Source organism: Hemiscyllium ocellatum, chromosome 22, assembly GCF_020745735.1.
Source record: "Hemiscyllium ocellatum isolate sHemOce1 chromosome 22, sHemOce1.pat.X.cur, whole genome shotgun sequence".
Taxonomy (NCBI): Eukaryota; Metazoa; Chordata; class Chondrichthyes; order Orectolobiformes; family Hemiscylliidae; genus Hemiscyllium; species Hemiscyllium ocellatum.
In genome coordinates, this window is record NC_083422.1 from 6618370 (window position 1) to 6635289 (window position 16920).

Below are 16920 nucleotides of genomic sequence, written 5' to 3' on the forward strand. Positions count from 1 at the left end.
GCATGAGGCTCACCTGTTTATAACTTCCTGGATTATCCATACTGGCCTTCTTAAACAAAGGAACAACGTTAGCTATTCTCCAATCTTCTGGGGCCTCACTTGTGACTAAAGAGGATACAAAGATCTTGGCCAAGGTCCAGCAATCTCTTTCCTTGCCTCCTTCAGTATCCCATCAGGTCCTGGGGACTTATCTACCATAACATTTTTCAAGACACCCAGCACTACCCACCTCCTCCTTAATATCGACATTCTCCAGAATATCAACATATCTCTCTCTAAACTTAGCATCATCCATGTCCTTCTCCTTGGTGAATACTGATGCAAAGTACCCATTAAGGACCTTACCCACTTCCTCCAGCTCTTTCCCTAGTTACCTTTTTGCTCCTAGAATATGCATAAAATGCCTCCGGATTATCCTTCATCTTAGTTGCCAAGGACATTTTGTTTAAGTTGTTTAAGTTCTCTTCTGCTTCCTTTATAATCAAAGGTCTTGCTTGATTTCAGTTCCTAAACCTTACATAAGCTTCTTTTCCCTTTGTAACCAAACTTTCAACATCTCTTGTCATTCAAGGTTCCTGAATCTTATCATTCTGATCTTTCATCCTCACAGGAACTTGCTAGTCCTGAACTCTGATTAACTGGTTTTTAAAAAACTTCCATATACGGATTTACCCTGAAACAGTTTCTCCCAATCGATTTTTCCAATTCCTGCCAAATACTGTTCTAAATAGCTTTCATCCAATTTAATACTTTTAGCCTAGGACTAGACTTATCCTGAAACTTTCGGAATTACAAATACTGTTCCCAAACTGAAACTTCAAACACCTGGTCAGGCTCATTCCCTAATGTAAGGTCTAATATGAACCCTTCCCAGTTGGAATATCTGTAACACCAGAACTGTTGACTTCTCCAGCTGCTGATGCTGACTGGCTTGCTGTGTTCTTCCAGCCTCCTAGGAGAAAGTGAGGACTGCAGATGCTGGAGTACCAGAGTTGAAAAATGTGGTGCGGGAAAAACACAGCAGTCCAGGCAGCATCCGAGGAGCAGGAGAATCGATGTTTCGGGCATAAGCCCTTCTTCAGGAATGTCCGAAACGTCGATTCTCCTGCTCCTCAGATGCTGCCTGGTCTGTGTTTTTCCAGCACCACATTTTTCTTCCAGCTTTCTGCTTGTCTAACATTGAAGCCCCTGGCATTAAGGGAGTCCCAAGTCAATATTGGGGAAGTTAACATCACCCACAAAAGCAACTGTTGTTTTGATATCATCCTATGATCTGTTAACATACCCATTCCTCTCCCTCCTCTGGCTATTGGGAGGCCTATAGTGTAACCCCATCATAGCGACTGTACCTTTCTTATTCCTAAGTTCTACCCAAATGGCCATGCTGGATGAGTCCTCCATGATGTCCTATCCTCTCTTCGTACAGCTAAGACATTCTCCTTAATCAGTGATGAAACTTCCCCATCCCTTTTATATTCTTCCCTAACAAGCCTGAAACATCTGGACCCTGGAGCTTTGAGCTGCCAGTCCTGTCCTTATTGCAACCATGTTTCTGTAATGGCTACCACAATGCAATCTACAAACTAATCCAGGCTCAAAGCTCATCTGCTTTACCTGTTATACACCTTGTATTAAAATAAATACACTTCAAACTGCCAGTTCTGCCATGTTCATTAAACTAGCCCTGCTTATTCTTCCTCTTAAAACTTATTCATCTAATGCCCACCTTCTCCTCAATCACTCAATACATTGACCTACTATTCTGGTTCCTAACTCCCTGTCACATGAGATTAAACTCTCCCGAATGGCACTGATAAATCTCCTGAGGATTTGGTGCCCTTCTTGTCAGGTCCCACCTGCCTGGACGAGATCCCAATGATCCAGATTTGTGAAACCTTCCCTCTGACACCAGCTCTTTAGCCACTCATTCAAATGTATTATTTTCCTATTTCTCGCCTCACGAGCACTGGCATAGGGACTAATCCTCTTGTGGTAAAGAATTCCACCGGTTCACTAGCTTCAGTAAAAAAAAATCTCATCATCTCTGTCTTAATGGATGACCTTGAGATAGTGCCCTCAGGTTCTAGACTTTCCAACAAGGTGAAACAATCTTTCAGGATCTACTCTTCAGTCCCTTAACAATCCTGCATGTTGCCATAAGGTCCCCTCTCATTTGCAGACCTCAAATGAGTACAGACCCAACCTGTTCAACCTCTCCTCATATGAAACTTCCTCTATACCTGACTCAGTCTAGTAAACCTTCTCTAGAACATTTCCAAATCCAGTATGTCTTTCCTTAGATGTGAACTTACAGGCCAGTCAGTAAAGAACCCTTGGTGTCGAGTTTGTATATTAGCATGAATAGAGTTAATTCATGTAAGACAGAGAGAGATAAGGGAGGCATTTTCAAGATAGTGGTTGTTATGGACCCCTCAAAATATTTTTAAATGGTTGCCTAGACTCTAACCTTATTTTCAAGGTAGATGAGAAGTGTGTGTTCCAGATATGATGTGACTGGTCAAACTACTCAACGTTAAACAGAACACAATTTATTTAGGCACTGTAGTTAAAATACAAATGAAAGAAGGAGGAATTCAAAATAACTTGTATGGTGTCACCCAGAGTACCCTATTTTTACACGCTATTCTCTTTGAAAGAAATGCCAATGTTCTGTTGGTCTTCCACATTATCTAATGAACCTATATGCCAAATCTACATTTGTGAATCACACATGAAGACCTGCAAGTGCCATTGTGCTGAAGATTTCAGCAGTCTTCCCTCCATTCAAATAGTATTCAGTTCCTCTATTCCTACTGCCAAAGTGCATAAATCCACACTTTTCTACATTATTTTCCATCTGCCAAGCTTTTGCCCACCTACTTGACTCATCTCTTCCCCTCTATAAACTGTGTGCCATCTTCACAAATTACCATCCCATCTATTTTTGTGTCATCTGCAAACATGGTGGTAATACATTCACTTCCATCATCCAAGTCTTTAGTACGAATTCTAAGTAATTGTTGCCCCAGCTCTGATCCCTGTGGCACTCCACTAGTTACAGGTGTGAGACAATGCTTTCACTTTAAAAAGGCTATTTTGTCCTGGATTTTTTGAGAGAAAGGCTGTGAAGGCAGAGGTGCCAAAGTCACTACGAGAGATGGCATAAGTCAACAATTCAGGATTCTGTTTTTAAAAAGTTGTAACAATGGAAGAGAAGTGGCTAGCTCTCAGACCAATCTTTCTAGTTTTCTTTAGTTGCAGCAATCAGAAGCTGTTTGGGTCCGAAGGATTGCAAGCTTCAGTGAAGAATTCCGAGCTGCTACTTTCTCTGAAATCTCGCAGTGTTGTTTCTTAGTTAATTTGGAATAGGTATTGTATTATTATTTGGTTAAGTTTTCCAATAGTTAAGTTATTTTGAATTCCTCCTTCTTTCATTTGTATTTTAACTACAGTGCCTAAATAAATGGTGTTCTGTTTAACGTTGAGTAGTTTGACCAGTCACATCATATCTGGAACACACACTTCTCATCTACCTTGAAAATAAGGTTAGAGTCTAGGCAACCATTTAAAAATATTTTTTGGGGTCCATAACAACCACTATCTTGAAAATGCCTCCCTTATCCCTCTCTGTCTTACATGAATTAACTCTATTCATGCTAATATACAAACTCAACACCAAGGGTTCTTTTCTGATTAAGTAGCCTTACACACAATACCTCAAAAAACGTCTTCCATAAATCCAAACATAATACATTAACATTTCCTCTTGATCTATCCTGATTGCTATCTCTTCAAAGAATTCTGATAAATTTGCATCCCATGATGTCCCCTTCATGAAGCCTTGCTGACTATGCTTGATTATATGATATATTTTTAAATGCTATTTTATTACATCATTTATAATAGACTCTAACATTGTTCCAATGGCAGACCTTAAGCTAACTGGCTTTTAGCACCTGTTTTTTGTCTCCTTCCTTTTTATGAAAAGGTGCTACATTGTCATTTTCCCAATCCTCTGGGACTTTTTCAGAATCTGAGGTTTCCTGGGAGATCATTACCAATCATCCACTATCTCTGAACTACTTTCATTAATATCCTAGGATGCAGCCCATCAAGTCCAGGGAACATTAACTCCATGACTCTGCCTAGCACTATTTCTTGCATGGTAATTATTGTATGCAATTCTTCTCCACCTTTTGATTTTTTGGCATTTTGGAATGCTATTAATATCTTAATATCTTGAAGACTATTTATTCAACATTTCGGCCATTTCCTGGTTCCCCATTATTTCTCCAGTCTTATTCTCTAAGGGGCCAATTTTCACTTTGGGACTTTCTCTTCAATGTTGTATATTTGAACACGTTTTTACAATCAATTTCAATGTTACTTGCGAGCTTACCCGCTCAGTTTGTTTTTTTAGATTAGATTAGATTCCCTACAGTGTGGAAACAAGCCCTTCGGCCCAACCAGTCCACACCGACCCTCTGAAGAGTAACTCACCCAGACTCATTTCCCTCCGACTAATGCACCTAACACTACGGGCAATTTAGCATGGCTAATTCACCTGACCTGCACATCTTTGGACTGTGGGAGAAAACAGGAACACCTGGAGGAAACCCATGCAGACACAGGGAGAATGTGCAAACTCCACACAGACAGTCACCCAAGGCTAGAATTGAACCTGAGACCTTGGAGCTGTGAGGCAGCAGTGCTAACCACAGAGCCACCATGCCGCCCTGTTTATTTTTTTTTGCTTTTTCTTTAAAAAGCTTTCCAATATTGTATATTACCATGCATGTTTACACATAGTGTTTTTCTTTCAATTTGAAACTATCCTCCCAACACACTCATTCATTGAGAGCAGCTGCCAAGCAAACATATCTCTCTGGTTGACCCCAGTATTAGAGAACAGTAAGCAGGAGAGTGAGGGTGAGGTTGTACAGTTGGCTGTGGGGCCGGTGAGATTGTCGCCATTTCTGCACTCATGATTGACACATCTGTCCTCTATTGGCCCTCGCCAGCCCTCTTCATCCTTTGACCAAGGGTCTGCATGAGAATCACCCCTGCTCTCCAAGCTGGAGTGACCACATATGCAACCAGCAAACCTGGTTCCGCTCACTGTCCATCTTCACTCAATCTGACAGCAAGCAAGCAAACAGCAAAAAATCAGTGTCATTCCAGCATGGGGCAAATTAAACCCAACAGCTTCAGAGAACGCAGTAACAGCACCTTCACTGTTGCATCCAAATGGTAAACATACAGACTGTTAGAAATAAAGATTTCTCCAACATCTTAATAATGTGATACATAGTTATACAATGCAGAAATCAGTTATGTTTTGTTCATTACAACTGGACATTATCAAAGCTCCTCAGATCAGTTTATGCCTCTAATAGTTTAGGAGCTCCACCTTGTGGCACTGAAGATCATTGCGGTACTAAGACTTAACATAAATTTAGAAAGGCTTCCTGGCCAGTAGCTATACAGCTGTTTATTTTAGAATTTTAAACACTCCTCAGCATTGCATTTTAATGATTGATAACAACCAGTTACCAATTACAATACAGTTCCAAACACCAGACCAGCAAAACCTCTTAGGTTTCCAAGCTGCTGACATGAATCAAGTAAAACACAATAAACTACACTGACAACAACTTCCAATTATACACTTTCTAGCACTGTAAGTCTTCACAGATCCATAACTGAAAAAGTACGGCAAAGAAATGCAAACTTTGAGGAAAGCAAGATCATATCTAAACCACACATTTCATAATCTTGCAAAATTCCTAACCATTTCGCGAACATTGAAGTATTTTGAACCACAATTACTTTGTAACAATATTGTGCACAAGAAGGGTTTTAGAAGGGAGTAGCAAAGTTGTTTCTGGAGACCTGACCCAAATGGCTGCACTGCCTTCGAAACTGAGGAAATGGACAACAGCCAGAGTTGCAGGATTGCTGTGTCCTCTAGGGGGTGAATGTTTTACTGAGGTAATTGCATTTTGGCAATCTGTTAATTTTAATGTTAAATACTGAATAAGCAATACATTCCTCTCACTTAGAGGAGCTAGAAGAAATTACTATGGTTCTAACTGTAACATAACTAGTAAATCACTTAGTCACATACAAATATAATTCAAATATGGTATCAATAGTTAAACAGTGCTACTTCAAGATACACATATTCACACGATCTCATGAACACACACACACACACACACACACACATATATAAGTCTATAGGGTTAATTTGCCTTTACAGAATTATATTTGCAGATACGTTATTTTTTGCTCAAAAAATACACAATCTGCAGGGAGTCAATAATGCAATATTTTATAAATTCTACTTTGGAAACAGAACCAGTCTGACTAAAGATTGGAATACAGAGTCTAACCTCTCACTTTTAATACATTGTCTGAGTGGAGATGTCACTTTTTATAATAAAACCTTAAATTATCTCAAGAATGTGACTTAAAGGTAATTCTGGGATTTACATATTAATGAACTGAAACCTGCAACACATTCTAAAAGATGAAAAACTGAACAGCATTCTAGCTTTGTTCAGTACATCATTTCCGTTGCATGACACTGTAATTTTTTGCAATAGGTTCTCTGTCTGATGAAGAAGCAACACTCCGGAAGCCAGAGCTTCCAAATAAATCTGTTGGACTATAACCTGGCGTTGTGTGATTTTTAACTATGTTACATTTAGGGCTTCATTACCAGGACAATTGGAGAATGTATTCAATTATGATGGCTTCTACGGCCAAATACCTTGTCGATGCCAATTTGCATAGGTTTGCAGATAACGAAAATCTACAAGTTCAAGAGTGGAGTGAAGCAAATGACATTTTTTTTAAATTTATGGCTTCCTTACAGAATTTTACAGCCATTTAAGCAATTTGGGAGATTAATCATTGTTGTAGAATACATTGCAGCCAATGTTCACACAGCAAGCTCCCACAAACAGAAATGGGATAATCATCAGACAATATGCCTTCCGAGGTGATGGTCAAGTGGATAAATATTAGCCAGGAAGACAAGTGCCCTGCAGTGGAATCTTCTACATACATTAAGAGATTAGTTTAATATTTTTCCGGAAAGATGTCACTTCTGACAGTACAGCAATCCTTTATGTCATCCATCTTAAATCGCATTAGGTAAAGTAAACACTGATAGGACGAGATGGGCTGAAAGGCCTGTTTCCATGCTGTAAACATATGGTGGTTGGACCATTAGGCAAAGTACCTGTTCACAGCGTACACTTGCAGAAATGTAATGGACAGCTCACATTTTGAGCTGAACCATGCAGAAATAAATTTAATCAGCACCAATAGATGTCCAGTTGATTCTGGATAATAACATGGGCTCTATTACAAAACCTGTCCTGGAAAATTACTACTCATCACCACATGGCCCATACCTATCTTATCAGATGGTAGATGCTTAGCCTGTGTTTTATTTTCATACAACAGTTGATGTAAACACTCAGAGGTCATTCTCCTTTCATATCGTCTTGTGATTGTGAACTGTGCTGGCTTTCAAATAAATACAGGTAGACAACCCTTTATCTGAAATCCGAAAGTCTTTTTGCGAAGTATTTTTCTCATTAACAAGGCTGTTTGGCATGCAAACAGTTAACCCAACCCCATACCCACTTAATTTGTGTCACTCGATTGCCTTTTGGAGGCGGGGGCGGGGCCAACACTGGCAGGCCTCAGTTGTGTCTCAGGGCCCATGGTATTCAGAGTCTGCTCTTCGGTAAGATTTTCAAACATTTCACCATCAAATTGTCACTTATTCTGAAATTTGAAAAATTCTGAATTCTGAAAACCAGCTGGTCCCAAGCATTTTGGAGAAAGGATTGTGCACCTATACCAAGCTTTCAGATTCCGCCCTGTCAAAATTCAGTCCAGTGAGTAAACAGAAGGAGTTCAAGCCTACTGGACCTTGCTTTTACCCATCAGAGGATAAACAGCAAATATTTGCCAAGACTGTACAGGATTTGTTGAAATTCATCACCTCCAACTTATATCTAAGACCACAATTAGTCATCCAGAGACTAGATGAGGAATTAATCCTTACCAGGATTTGTCAATGAAATAGAGGCAGAGGGGGAACGCTGGTACTTCCACAAGGCCATACAGAGCAATGTTCAGGTAGCGATTGCCTTTCAAATCCCCTGCATTCAAGGTTAAGCCATAATAAACAAGGCTGCAAACATACCTATTCAAAGAACAGACAGAGGCCAATTATTTTTAATCAATAACATGAACAGTGACTTTAATAGGTGTTTCTGATGGACCAACCCCAACCACCCCCCTGTCAAAAAAGCAGCAGAGACAAGGAAGAAAAGATCGGACAGCAGATCTTGGAAAGGTTGCAGATATAACAGACTTGTTATTTGGGTGACTTCAACTTCCCCAATGTTGATTGGGACCTCCCTAGTGCAGACGGTCTGGACTGAACTGATTTTGTCAGGTGTGCACAGGAGGGATTCCTGACTCAATATGTAGATAGGTCGACTAGAGGGGAGGCCATATTGGATTTGGTGCAAGGCAACAAGATAGGCCAGGTGTCAGATCTCTCTGTGGGAGAGCATTTCGGTTACAGTGACCACAACTGCCTCACCTTTATCATAGCCATGTTTAGGAATATAAACAGACAGTATGGGGAGGCATTTAATTAGGGGAGGGGAAATTATACTGCTATTAGACAGGAGCTGTGGGAACAACTGCTCTACAGAAAATGCACTACAGAAATGTGGAGTCTATTTAAGGAGCACCTGTTGCAAGTATTGAATAACTTTGTCCCACTGAGACAGACAAGGAATGGTATGGTGAAGAAACCTTGGATGACAAGAGCAGAGGATCTTCTCACCAAAAGGAAGAAAGAAGTTTACTTAAGGTTGAGAAAGCAAGGATCTGGCACAGCTTTAGAGGATTCCAGGGTAGCTAGGAAAGAACTCAAAAATGGACTGAGGAGAGCTAGGAAGGGGCACAAAAAAGCCTTGGCAGGAATGATTAGGGAAAACCCAAAGGTATTCTACTCGTACATGAGGAATAAGAGAATAATCAGAGAGACAGCAGGGATAATCAGCCATAGGGATAGTGAAGGAAACCTGTGCCTGGAGTCTGAAGAGATAGGGGAAGCGCTAAATGAGTTTTTTGCTTCAGTATTCATGAGAGGGGAACCTTGTTGATAGCAAGAACACCGTGACAGATTGAAATTAAGGAAGTGGTTGTGCTGGAAATTCTGGGAAGCTTCAAACAAGACAAGTCCCTAGGGCCAGACTAGATATATCCAAGTTTACTACTGGAAGCAAGGAATGAGACTGCTGCGCCTCTGATGATGATCTTTGCATCCTCACTCTCCACGGGAGTAGTATCAGATGATTGGAGGAAGGTGAATGTTGTTCCTCTGTTCAAGAAAGGGAATAGGGAAATTCCTGGGAACTACAGGAACCAGTCTTATACTGTGGTAAGCAAGGTACTGGAAAGGATTGGATTTATGACTATTTGAAAAAAAGTAGTTTGATTAAAGATAGTCAGCATGGCTTTGTGAGGGGCAGGTCATGCCTCACAAGCATTACTGAGTTCTTTGAAGACGGGATGAGACAAGTTGACGAAGGTCAAGCAGTGGATGTGATGTATATGGATTTCAATAAGGCATTTGATAAGGCTCCCCACGGTAGGCTCATTCAGAAAGTCAGAAGGTATGGGATACAGGGAAATTTAGCTGTCTGGATACAGAATTGACTGGCCAAAAGAACACAGTAAGTCGTAGTGGATGGAAAGTATTCCGCCTGGAAGTCATTGACCAGTGGTGTCCTGCAGGGATCTGTTCTTGGGCCTCTAAGCTAGGTAGTTTTTATAAATGATTCGGATGAAGTAGTGGAAGGGTGGGCTAGTCAGTTTATCGATGATACAAAGGTCAGTGGTGTTGTAGATAATGCCGAGGGCTGTTGCAGGTCCCAACATGATATTGACATGCTGCAGAGCTGGGGTCAGAAGTGACAGATAGAGTTTAACCTGGATAAATATGAAGTGATTCATTTTGGAAAGTCGAATCTGAACGCTGAACATAGGGTTAAAGACAGGATTCTTGACAGTGTGGAGGAATAGTGTGATCTCGGGATCCATGTACATGGATCCCTCAAAGTTGCCACCCAAGTTGATAGAGTTGTTAAGGCAGGATAGTGTGTTTTGGCTTTCATTAACAGGGGGGTCGAGTTTAAGAGCCGCGAGGTTTTGCTGTAGTTCTATAAAACACTGGTTAGACCACATTTGGAATATTGTGTCCAATTCTGCTCTTCTTATTACAGGAAGGATGTAGATTCTTTCGAGAGGATGCAGAGGAGATTTACCAGAATGCTGCCTGGACTGAAGGGACTGTCTTATGAAGAGAGGTTGAGTGAGCTTGGAGAGAAGGAGGAAGAGAGGTGACTTGACAGAGGTGTACAAAGTAATGAGAGGCATAGAAAGAGTAGATAGCCAGAGACTTTTCGCCAGGGCAGAAATGGCTGTCATGAGGGGTCATAATTTTAAGGTAACTGGAGGAAGACACAGGGGAGATGTCGGAGATCGGTTCTTGGCGTGGGTGCGTGCCAGTAGTGGTAGTAGAGTCAGAGACATTAGGGACATTTAAGTGGCTGCTGGACAAATACACGGACGGCAGTAAATTGAGGGGTGCATTGGTTAGGTCGATCTTAGATTAAAATAACCTAAGATCTTTGAGAATGGGGAGGTTAAAGACAGGTATAGCAGAAAGTGGAATAAACAAGTATACGTTAGTTTTATCAGAGGTGTAGCTGCAAGATGACAGAGGCTGGAAACCGAATATTGAAAAGGTATTGACATTTTGGAAGGAGGAGAAGCAAAGAAAACAAGATAGAGCAGCCCTGTTAATAAAGATTGACTATTAATAACGATAGTGTAGAGATAATAATGTAAGAATGGTGCTGGAATAAACAGAAGCAATATTAATTTTAATTTAGATTGGATAAATCAAACTGTCAGCAGTGGGCTTGAAGACAGGTTTATAGAGTAAACACAGGGCACTTTCTTAGAATATGGCCTATTTATGAAAAGAGGAACATATTTATACAGAAGATTCATGAGATTGATTCCTGGGATCCACAGGTTGACATAAGGAAGTATTGAGCTGGTTTCCTATTCTTTTTTGGAGTTTAAAAAAAATGACAGACAATGTTATTAAAACACATAAGACCCTAAAGGGGTTTAACAGAATTAGATATTAAGAGGAGGTTGTCTTTCATGGGATAATCCATAACTCTGGAGGGCACAAATTAAAAATAAGGAGATGAGAAGCAATCTATTCCCTCAGAAGGTCATTAATCCTTGGAGTTGTCTGCTGTAGATAACGATTGAGGGTGGCTCACTGGGGGTTTCAAGGCTGAGTTGAAAGTTTGCGATCTACAAGGGAGCCCATGATTACTTGGGAAAGTAGAGGCAGTGAACGCTACTGGTTGATCAGTGTTGATCTTACCCAACGGCAGGGTAGGCTTGATAAAGCCTATTAGAGTACAATCTAGAAGGCAGTTGGTGGGGGGGAATGTTTTGTGCATGTGTGTGTGAACTTCCTGAACATAAGAGGTGAAAGAAGGCCAATACGACAGCGTGGTGGTGGTGGTGGTGAGGAGGGGGGTTGGGCAGCTAGAATAATGCAAGCAAACAAGAGTGAATTGTGAACACTGAGGTGAGACACAAGATTGATATAGGAGAGAGAATACTGAAGGTAAGTGAGTGATTCTGTGCAAGTTATACAAGTGATCAGATCCTGAGGAGGAGCATTGTCTGTGGTACGTTTAAAGCAAAAGAGTCTGACAAAGCAGGAAAGCACATTAGAAGACAGTGCAAATGAGCAATTTGATAAATTGTTTTAAACACAGCTCTGCAATCACTTCTTGCCTCAGTACAACACTCCAATCTGAATAAATTAATCTTACAGATTGGTAGGACGTCATGAGTGGGGCACCACAAGGACCTCAACTCTTCACAATTTATATCAACAATTGGGATGAAGGAAGCAAAGGTGTGGCAACTAAATTTGCTGATGCATAAAGGTAAGAAGCAAAAGGAGTTGTGAAAGAGGGCATTGGGAGCCTACAAAGAGATATATGGATTATGTGAGTGGACAAAGATCTAGCAAATGGAGTACAATATGGGAAATTGTTCATTTTGGCAGAAAGAATAAAAAGGTATTATTTACATGGTGAGAGATTGCAGAGCTCTGGGATGAAGAGGTCTCAGTGTCTGAGTGCGCGAATCACAGAAGGGTAGTATGCAGGTGCAGCAAGTAATCAGAGAAGCTGATAGAATGTTACATCTTATTGCAAGAGGAATTGAATGCAAGAGTAGGGAGATTATATTCCAGAAGGCATTAGCGAGACCACTTCTGGAGTACTGCATCCAGTACAGGTCACTGTACTTACAGAAGGATGTTAATACATTGGAAGCAGTTCAAAAAAGGTTTACTATACTAATACCTGGAATGAGTAGATTGCCTTGTAAGGAAAACTGGGCAGCTAGGCCTGTATCCTATGAATAAAAAATGAGGTCTGCAGATGCTGGAGATCACAGCTGCAAATGTGTTGCTGGTCAAAGCACAGCAGGTTAGGCAGCATCTCAGGAATAGAGAATTCGACGTTTCGAGCATAAGCCCTTCATCAGGAATAAGAGAGAGAGAGCCAAGCCGGCTGAGATAAAAGGTAGGGAGGAGGGACTAGGGGGAGGGGCGATGGAGGTGGGATTGGTGGAAGGAGGTCAAGGTGAGGGTGATAGGCCGGAGTGGGGTGGGGGCGGAGAGGTCAGGAAGAGGATTGCAGGTTAGGAGGGCGGTGCTGAGTTGAGGGAACCGACTGAGACAAGGTGGGGGGAGGGGAAATGAGGAAGCTGGAGAAATCTGAATTCATACCTTGTGGTTGGAGGGTTCCCAGGCGGAAGATGAGGCGCTCCTCCTCCAGCCGTCGTGTAGTTGTGTTCTGCCGGTGGAGGAGTCCAAGGACCTGCATGTCCTCGGTGGAGTGGGAGGGGGAGTTAAAGTGTTGAGCCACGGGGTGATTGGGTTGGTTGGTTCGGGCGGCCCAGAGGTGTTCTCTGAAGCGTTCCGCAAGTAAGCGGCCTGTCTCACCAATATAGAGGAGGCCACATCGGGTGCAGCGGATGCAATAGATGATGTGTGTGGAGGTACAGGTGAACTTGTGGCGGATATGGAAGGATCCCTTGGGGCCTTGGAGGGAAGTGAGTGTGGAGGTGTGGGCGCAAGTTTTACATTTCCTGCGGTTGCAGGGGAAGGTGCCGGGGGTGGAGGTTGGGTTGGTGGGGGGTGTGGATCTGACAAGGGAGTCACGAAGGGAGTGGACCTTGCGGAACGCTGATAGGGGAGGGGAGGGAAATATATCCTTGGTGGTGGGGTCCGTTTGGAGGTGGCGGAAATGGCGGCGGATAATACGTTGTATGCGCAGGTTGGTGGGGTGGTAGGTGAGAACCAGTGGGGTTCTGTCTTGGTGGCGGTTGGAGGAGCGGGGCTCAAGGGCGGAGGAGCGGGAAGTGGAGGAGATGCGGTGGAGGGCATCGTCGATCACGTCTGGGGGGAATCTGCGGTCCTTGAAGAAGGAGGCCATCTGGGTTGTGCGGTGTTGGAATTGGTCCTCCTGGGAGCAGATGCGGCGGAGACGAAGGAATTGGGAATATGGGATGGCGTTTTTACAGGGGGCAGGGTGGGAGGAGGTGTAGTCCAGGTAGCTGTGGGAGTCAGTCGGTTTATAATAGATGTCTGTGTTGAGTCGGTCGCCCGAGATAGAAATGGAAAGGTCTAGGAAGGGGAGGGAGGAGTCTGAGACAGTCCGCCCTCCTAACCTGCAATCCTCTTCCTGACCTCTCCGCCCCCACCCCACTCCGGCCTATCACCCTCACCTTGACCTCCTTCCACCTATCCCACCTCCATCGCCCCTCCCCCTAGTCCCTCCTCCCTACCTTTTATCTCAGCCGGCTTGGCTCTCTCTCTCTTATTCCTGATGAAGGGCTTATGCTCGAAACGTCGAATTCTCTATTCCTGAGATGCTGCCTAACCTGCTGTGCTTTGACCTGTATCCTATGAAGTTTAGAAGAATCAGCGGTGACTTAACAAACATTTAAGATTTTAAGGAGACCTGACTGGATGTTGAAAAGATGTTTCCAGTTCGAGGGGAGAACCTAGAACTTGGGGTTGTAGTTAAAAATAAGGGGTCACACATTTAAAACAGAGATAGGGGAACATTTTTTTTTCCCTCAGACAGCTGAGTCTATGGAACAGCCTTCCTCAAAAGGCAGAAGAGAAAATCTTTAAATAATTTTAAGACAGAGGGAGATGGATTCTTGATTACTGTCAGGATGAAATGATTGGGGATATGCTGGTGAAAATCAGATCAGCCATGATCTTACTGAATGGAGGAGCAGGCTTGAAGGGCCTAGTGGCCTACTCTCATTCCTTGTTTATTCATATGTTGAAAGGAAAGCACCAAAGACAAGGAGTCAAAAGTGGAGAAGGATAGAAAGGTAACACATACAATGTGAAATCAGAAACAGGTAGAGTGTGAGTGCTTTTATAGCAGAAGGGAATGGTTCCTGTATTATTTCCTCCAATGGTTGCAATAACCTTCAAATTACAAAGTCCAATTTGCTTACTATTCCTTCACACAATAAATTTCAAACAGGACACAAGACCAGTTAATCAATTTAGTACTATTATCAGTGTGAAATCTCACTGCATTCGATTGAGGATTACTAAGAAATAGTCCAATCTTTATTTTTATAACACTGCAAGAGAAAATTAAGTCAGCCAGTCAGTAGAACTACAGGCTGATAAATGATACTCCTGAGAACAGTAGATCATAGTACTTTCATGTTGAAAGGGTCTTTTAGATGATTCAGACCAACGCAACTGCACAGAGAGTCCACAAATCTCTACATTAAGTCTTTTTTTTCTGATCACTTACCACACATACATCAAAATGGCAGTTCTCCAGCGTAATTTCGGATACTTCACCAGGTCCATCACTCCATGCGCTGACTGACCAGTTTTTGATGTTCCAGCACAGGGTTTTAGTTGCACAAAGATCTTCTCATTCCCATTCCTTTGTGCAATATATTGTAGCACCTCCTCTGCTTCCTCAGTCTTCCCATGCGAATATAACCACCTTGGGGATTCTGGAATTGGGCTGGAACAGCAAATTGGAATTTTGAAACAAACTCAATTCAGTAATTTTTTTGCCAGTTAGAGCTGCTACTCTACAATCAAAAAATTGAAAATTGCAAATATCAAATCATAAAGCCATCACGTTGAACCTGATGTATAAAGCAGTCTCAAAGTAATAATCCTCCAAATGGATCACCAAATTGCAGTTTTTCTTACCCATACATATCCTACCTGAGTGCTGCTGATGGTGTTGCTTACTATAAAGATTTGTAATCTAATGATCGACTTCACTGTTTTAATAAAATCAACAACACCTTGCAATCATATGACACCTCTAACCCAGTTAAAATATCCCAAGGTGCTTATGAAGGTTATCAAACATTTTTTGAGACATCACATATGGAAATATCAAGGAAGGTAATCAAAGGTTAAAGAAAGAGGTCGGTCTCATGGAAGAACCTAAAGGAAGTAGTTGTAAGGTTTAGGGATTTTGGTAAAGGAAAGCACAGTCATCAAATAGAAGCAATGAAACCAGAGGCTGCAACTGAAGAACGACAGGAATCATTGAATCCTTGCAATACATCTTTTTGAATAGTCAACCTATTCACATTGGAAGGGATTCCTTAATTTGTGTTACGATTATGCCACCTTGTGAAGTAACATGCTCCAGGCAAACATTTATCCTTAAACTATCAAGAAATAAATTAACTCAATATTTATTTTATTGCTGTTTGCCAGATCTTAATGGATATAATTGTCTCTTTTGTTGGATCATATAGCAATAAACACTATTCAAAAGTAATTCATTATTTCAAAGTACCTTGGGATGTCCCAATAGTAAATGTAGATACTTTTGTTTTCCCAACTAATGAGGATTTTTTTTTATTTGGGCAGATAAAGACCACTTAGAAGATTAAGTGATATTCTGATTGAGAGGTTTAAGACGATTAGCTAATTCAATAGGATCCATTGACACAGAATGTTTATGGCCCAGGAGGTAGCTATTTGGCCAATCATGAATATGCCAGTCAAAAATGAACAATTTGGCTTAATGCCACATTCCAAATCTGTAGTCCTACATATTATGACACTTGAAGTACATAACTGTCTACTTTTTTTTAAATGCAAGCAGTTTCTGCCTCCAGCAACCATTCAACATGCAAGTTCCAGACTCGGCACTAGATCTGGGTGAAAAACCTCCTGCTCAATCCAGCCTCATCCTCCTGGATTGATCTTACATTTCTGCCTCGCTCAACAGAATTAAGTTCTTCCTATCCACTCAATCTAGGCCATCTTCATACTTCAGTTAATCTCTCCTCTTCTGTTCTAATGAGATGAACCTCACCCTATCCAAACTTTTCTCATACCTTAAAACTTGCCAGTCTGGGCAACATTCTCTTAAAATCTGAGTACCCTCTCCTATGTGATCACATCTTTCCTGTGATACAGTGAGCAGAACTGTACACATTAACCTAGCAGCAGTTCAACCAGAGTTCTAGACAGCTCAAGCATAAGCTCCTATCTCATCTGGTCAATAAAGAAAATGAGCAATTACAGCTTTGTTACCACCTTGTGTGGCCAACGTCAACAACTGAGGGATATGCACCATGAAGTAACTCTGTCCTCCCGCACTTCTCTACATCCTACCATTTATTCATAACTCCTTTGCCTTGTTAGTCTTCCCCAAATGCACAACTCACACTTCTCCAGATCCCCAGGAC

General features: G+C 41.7%; 1 protein-coding gene across 1 annotated transcript in view; it reads right to left on the reverse strand.

Annotated features, from left to right (window-relative positions):
• Positions 1-16920, reverse strand: part of slc22a15 (solute carrier family 22 member 15) — an 80757-nt gene that overhangs the window by 20732 nt on the left and 43105 nt on the right. Inside the window, exons 6-7 of the mRNA XM_060841850.1 lie at positions 15000-15221; positions 8087-8227 (exon numbers count right to left, since the gene is read on the reverse strand). Of these exons, the coding sequence (XP_060697833.1) occupies positions 8087-8227; positions 15000-15221 (363 nt within the window). The remainder of the gene's footprint in view (positions 1-8086; positions 8228-14999; positions 15222-16920) is intronic.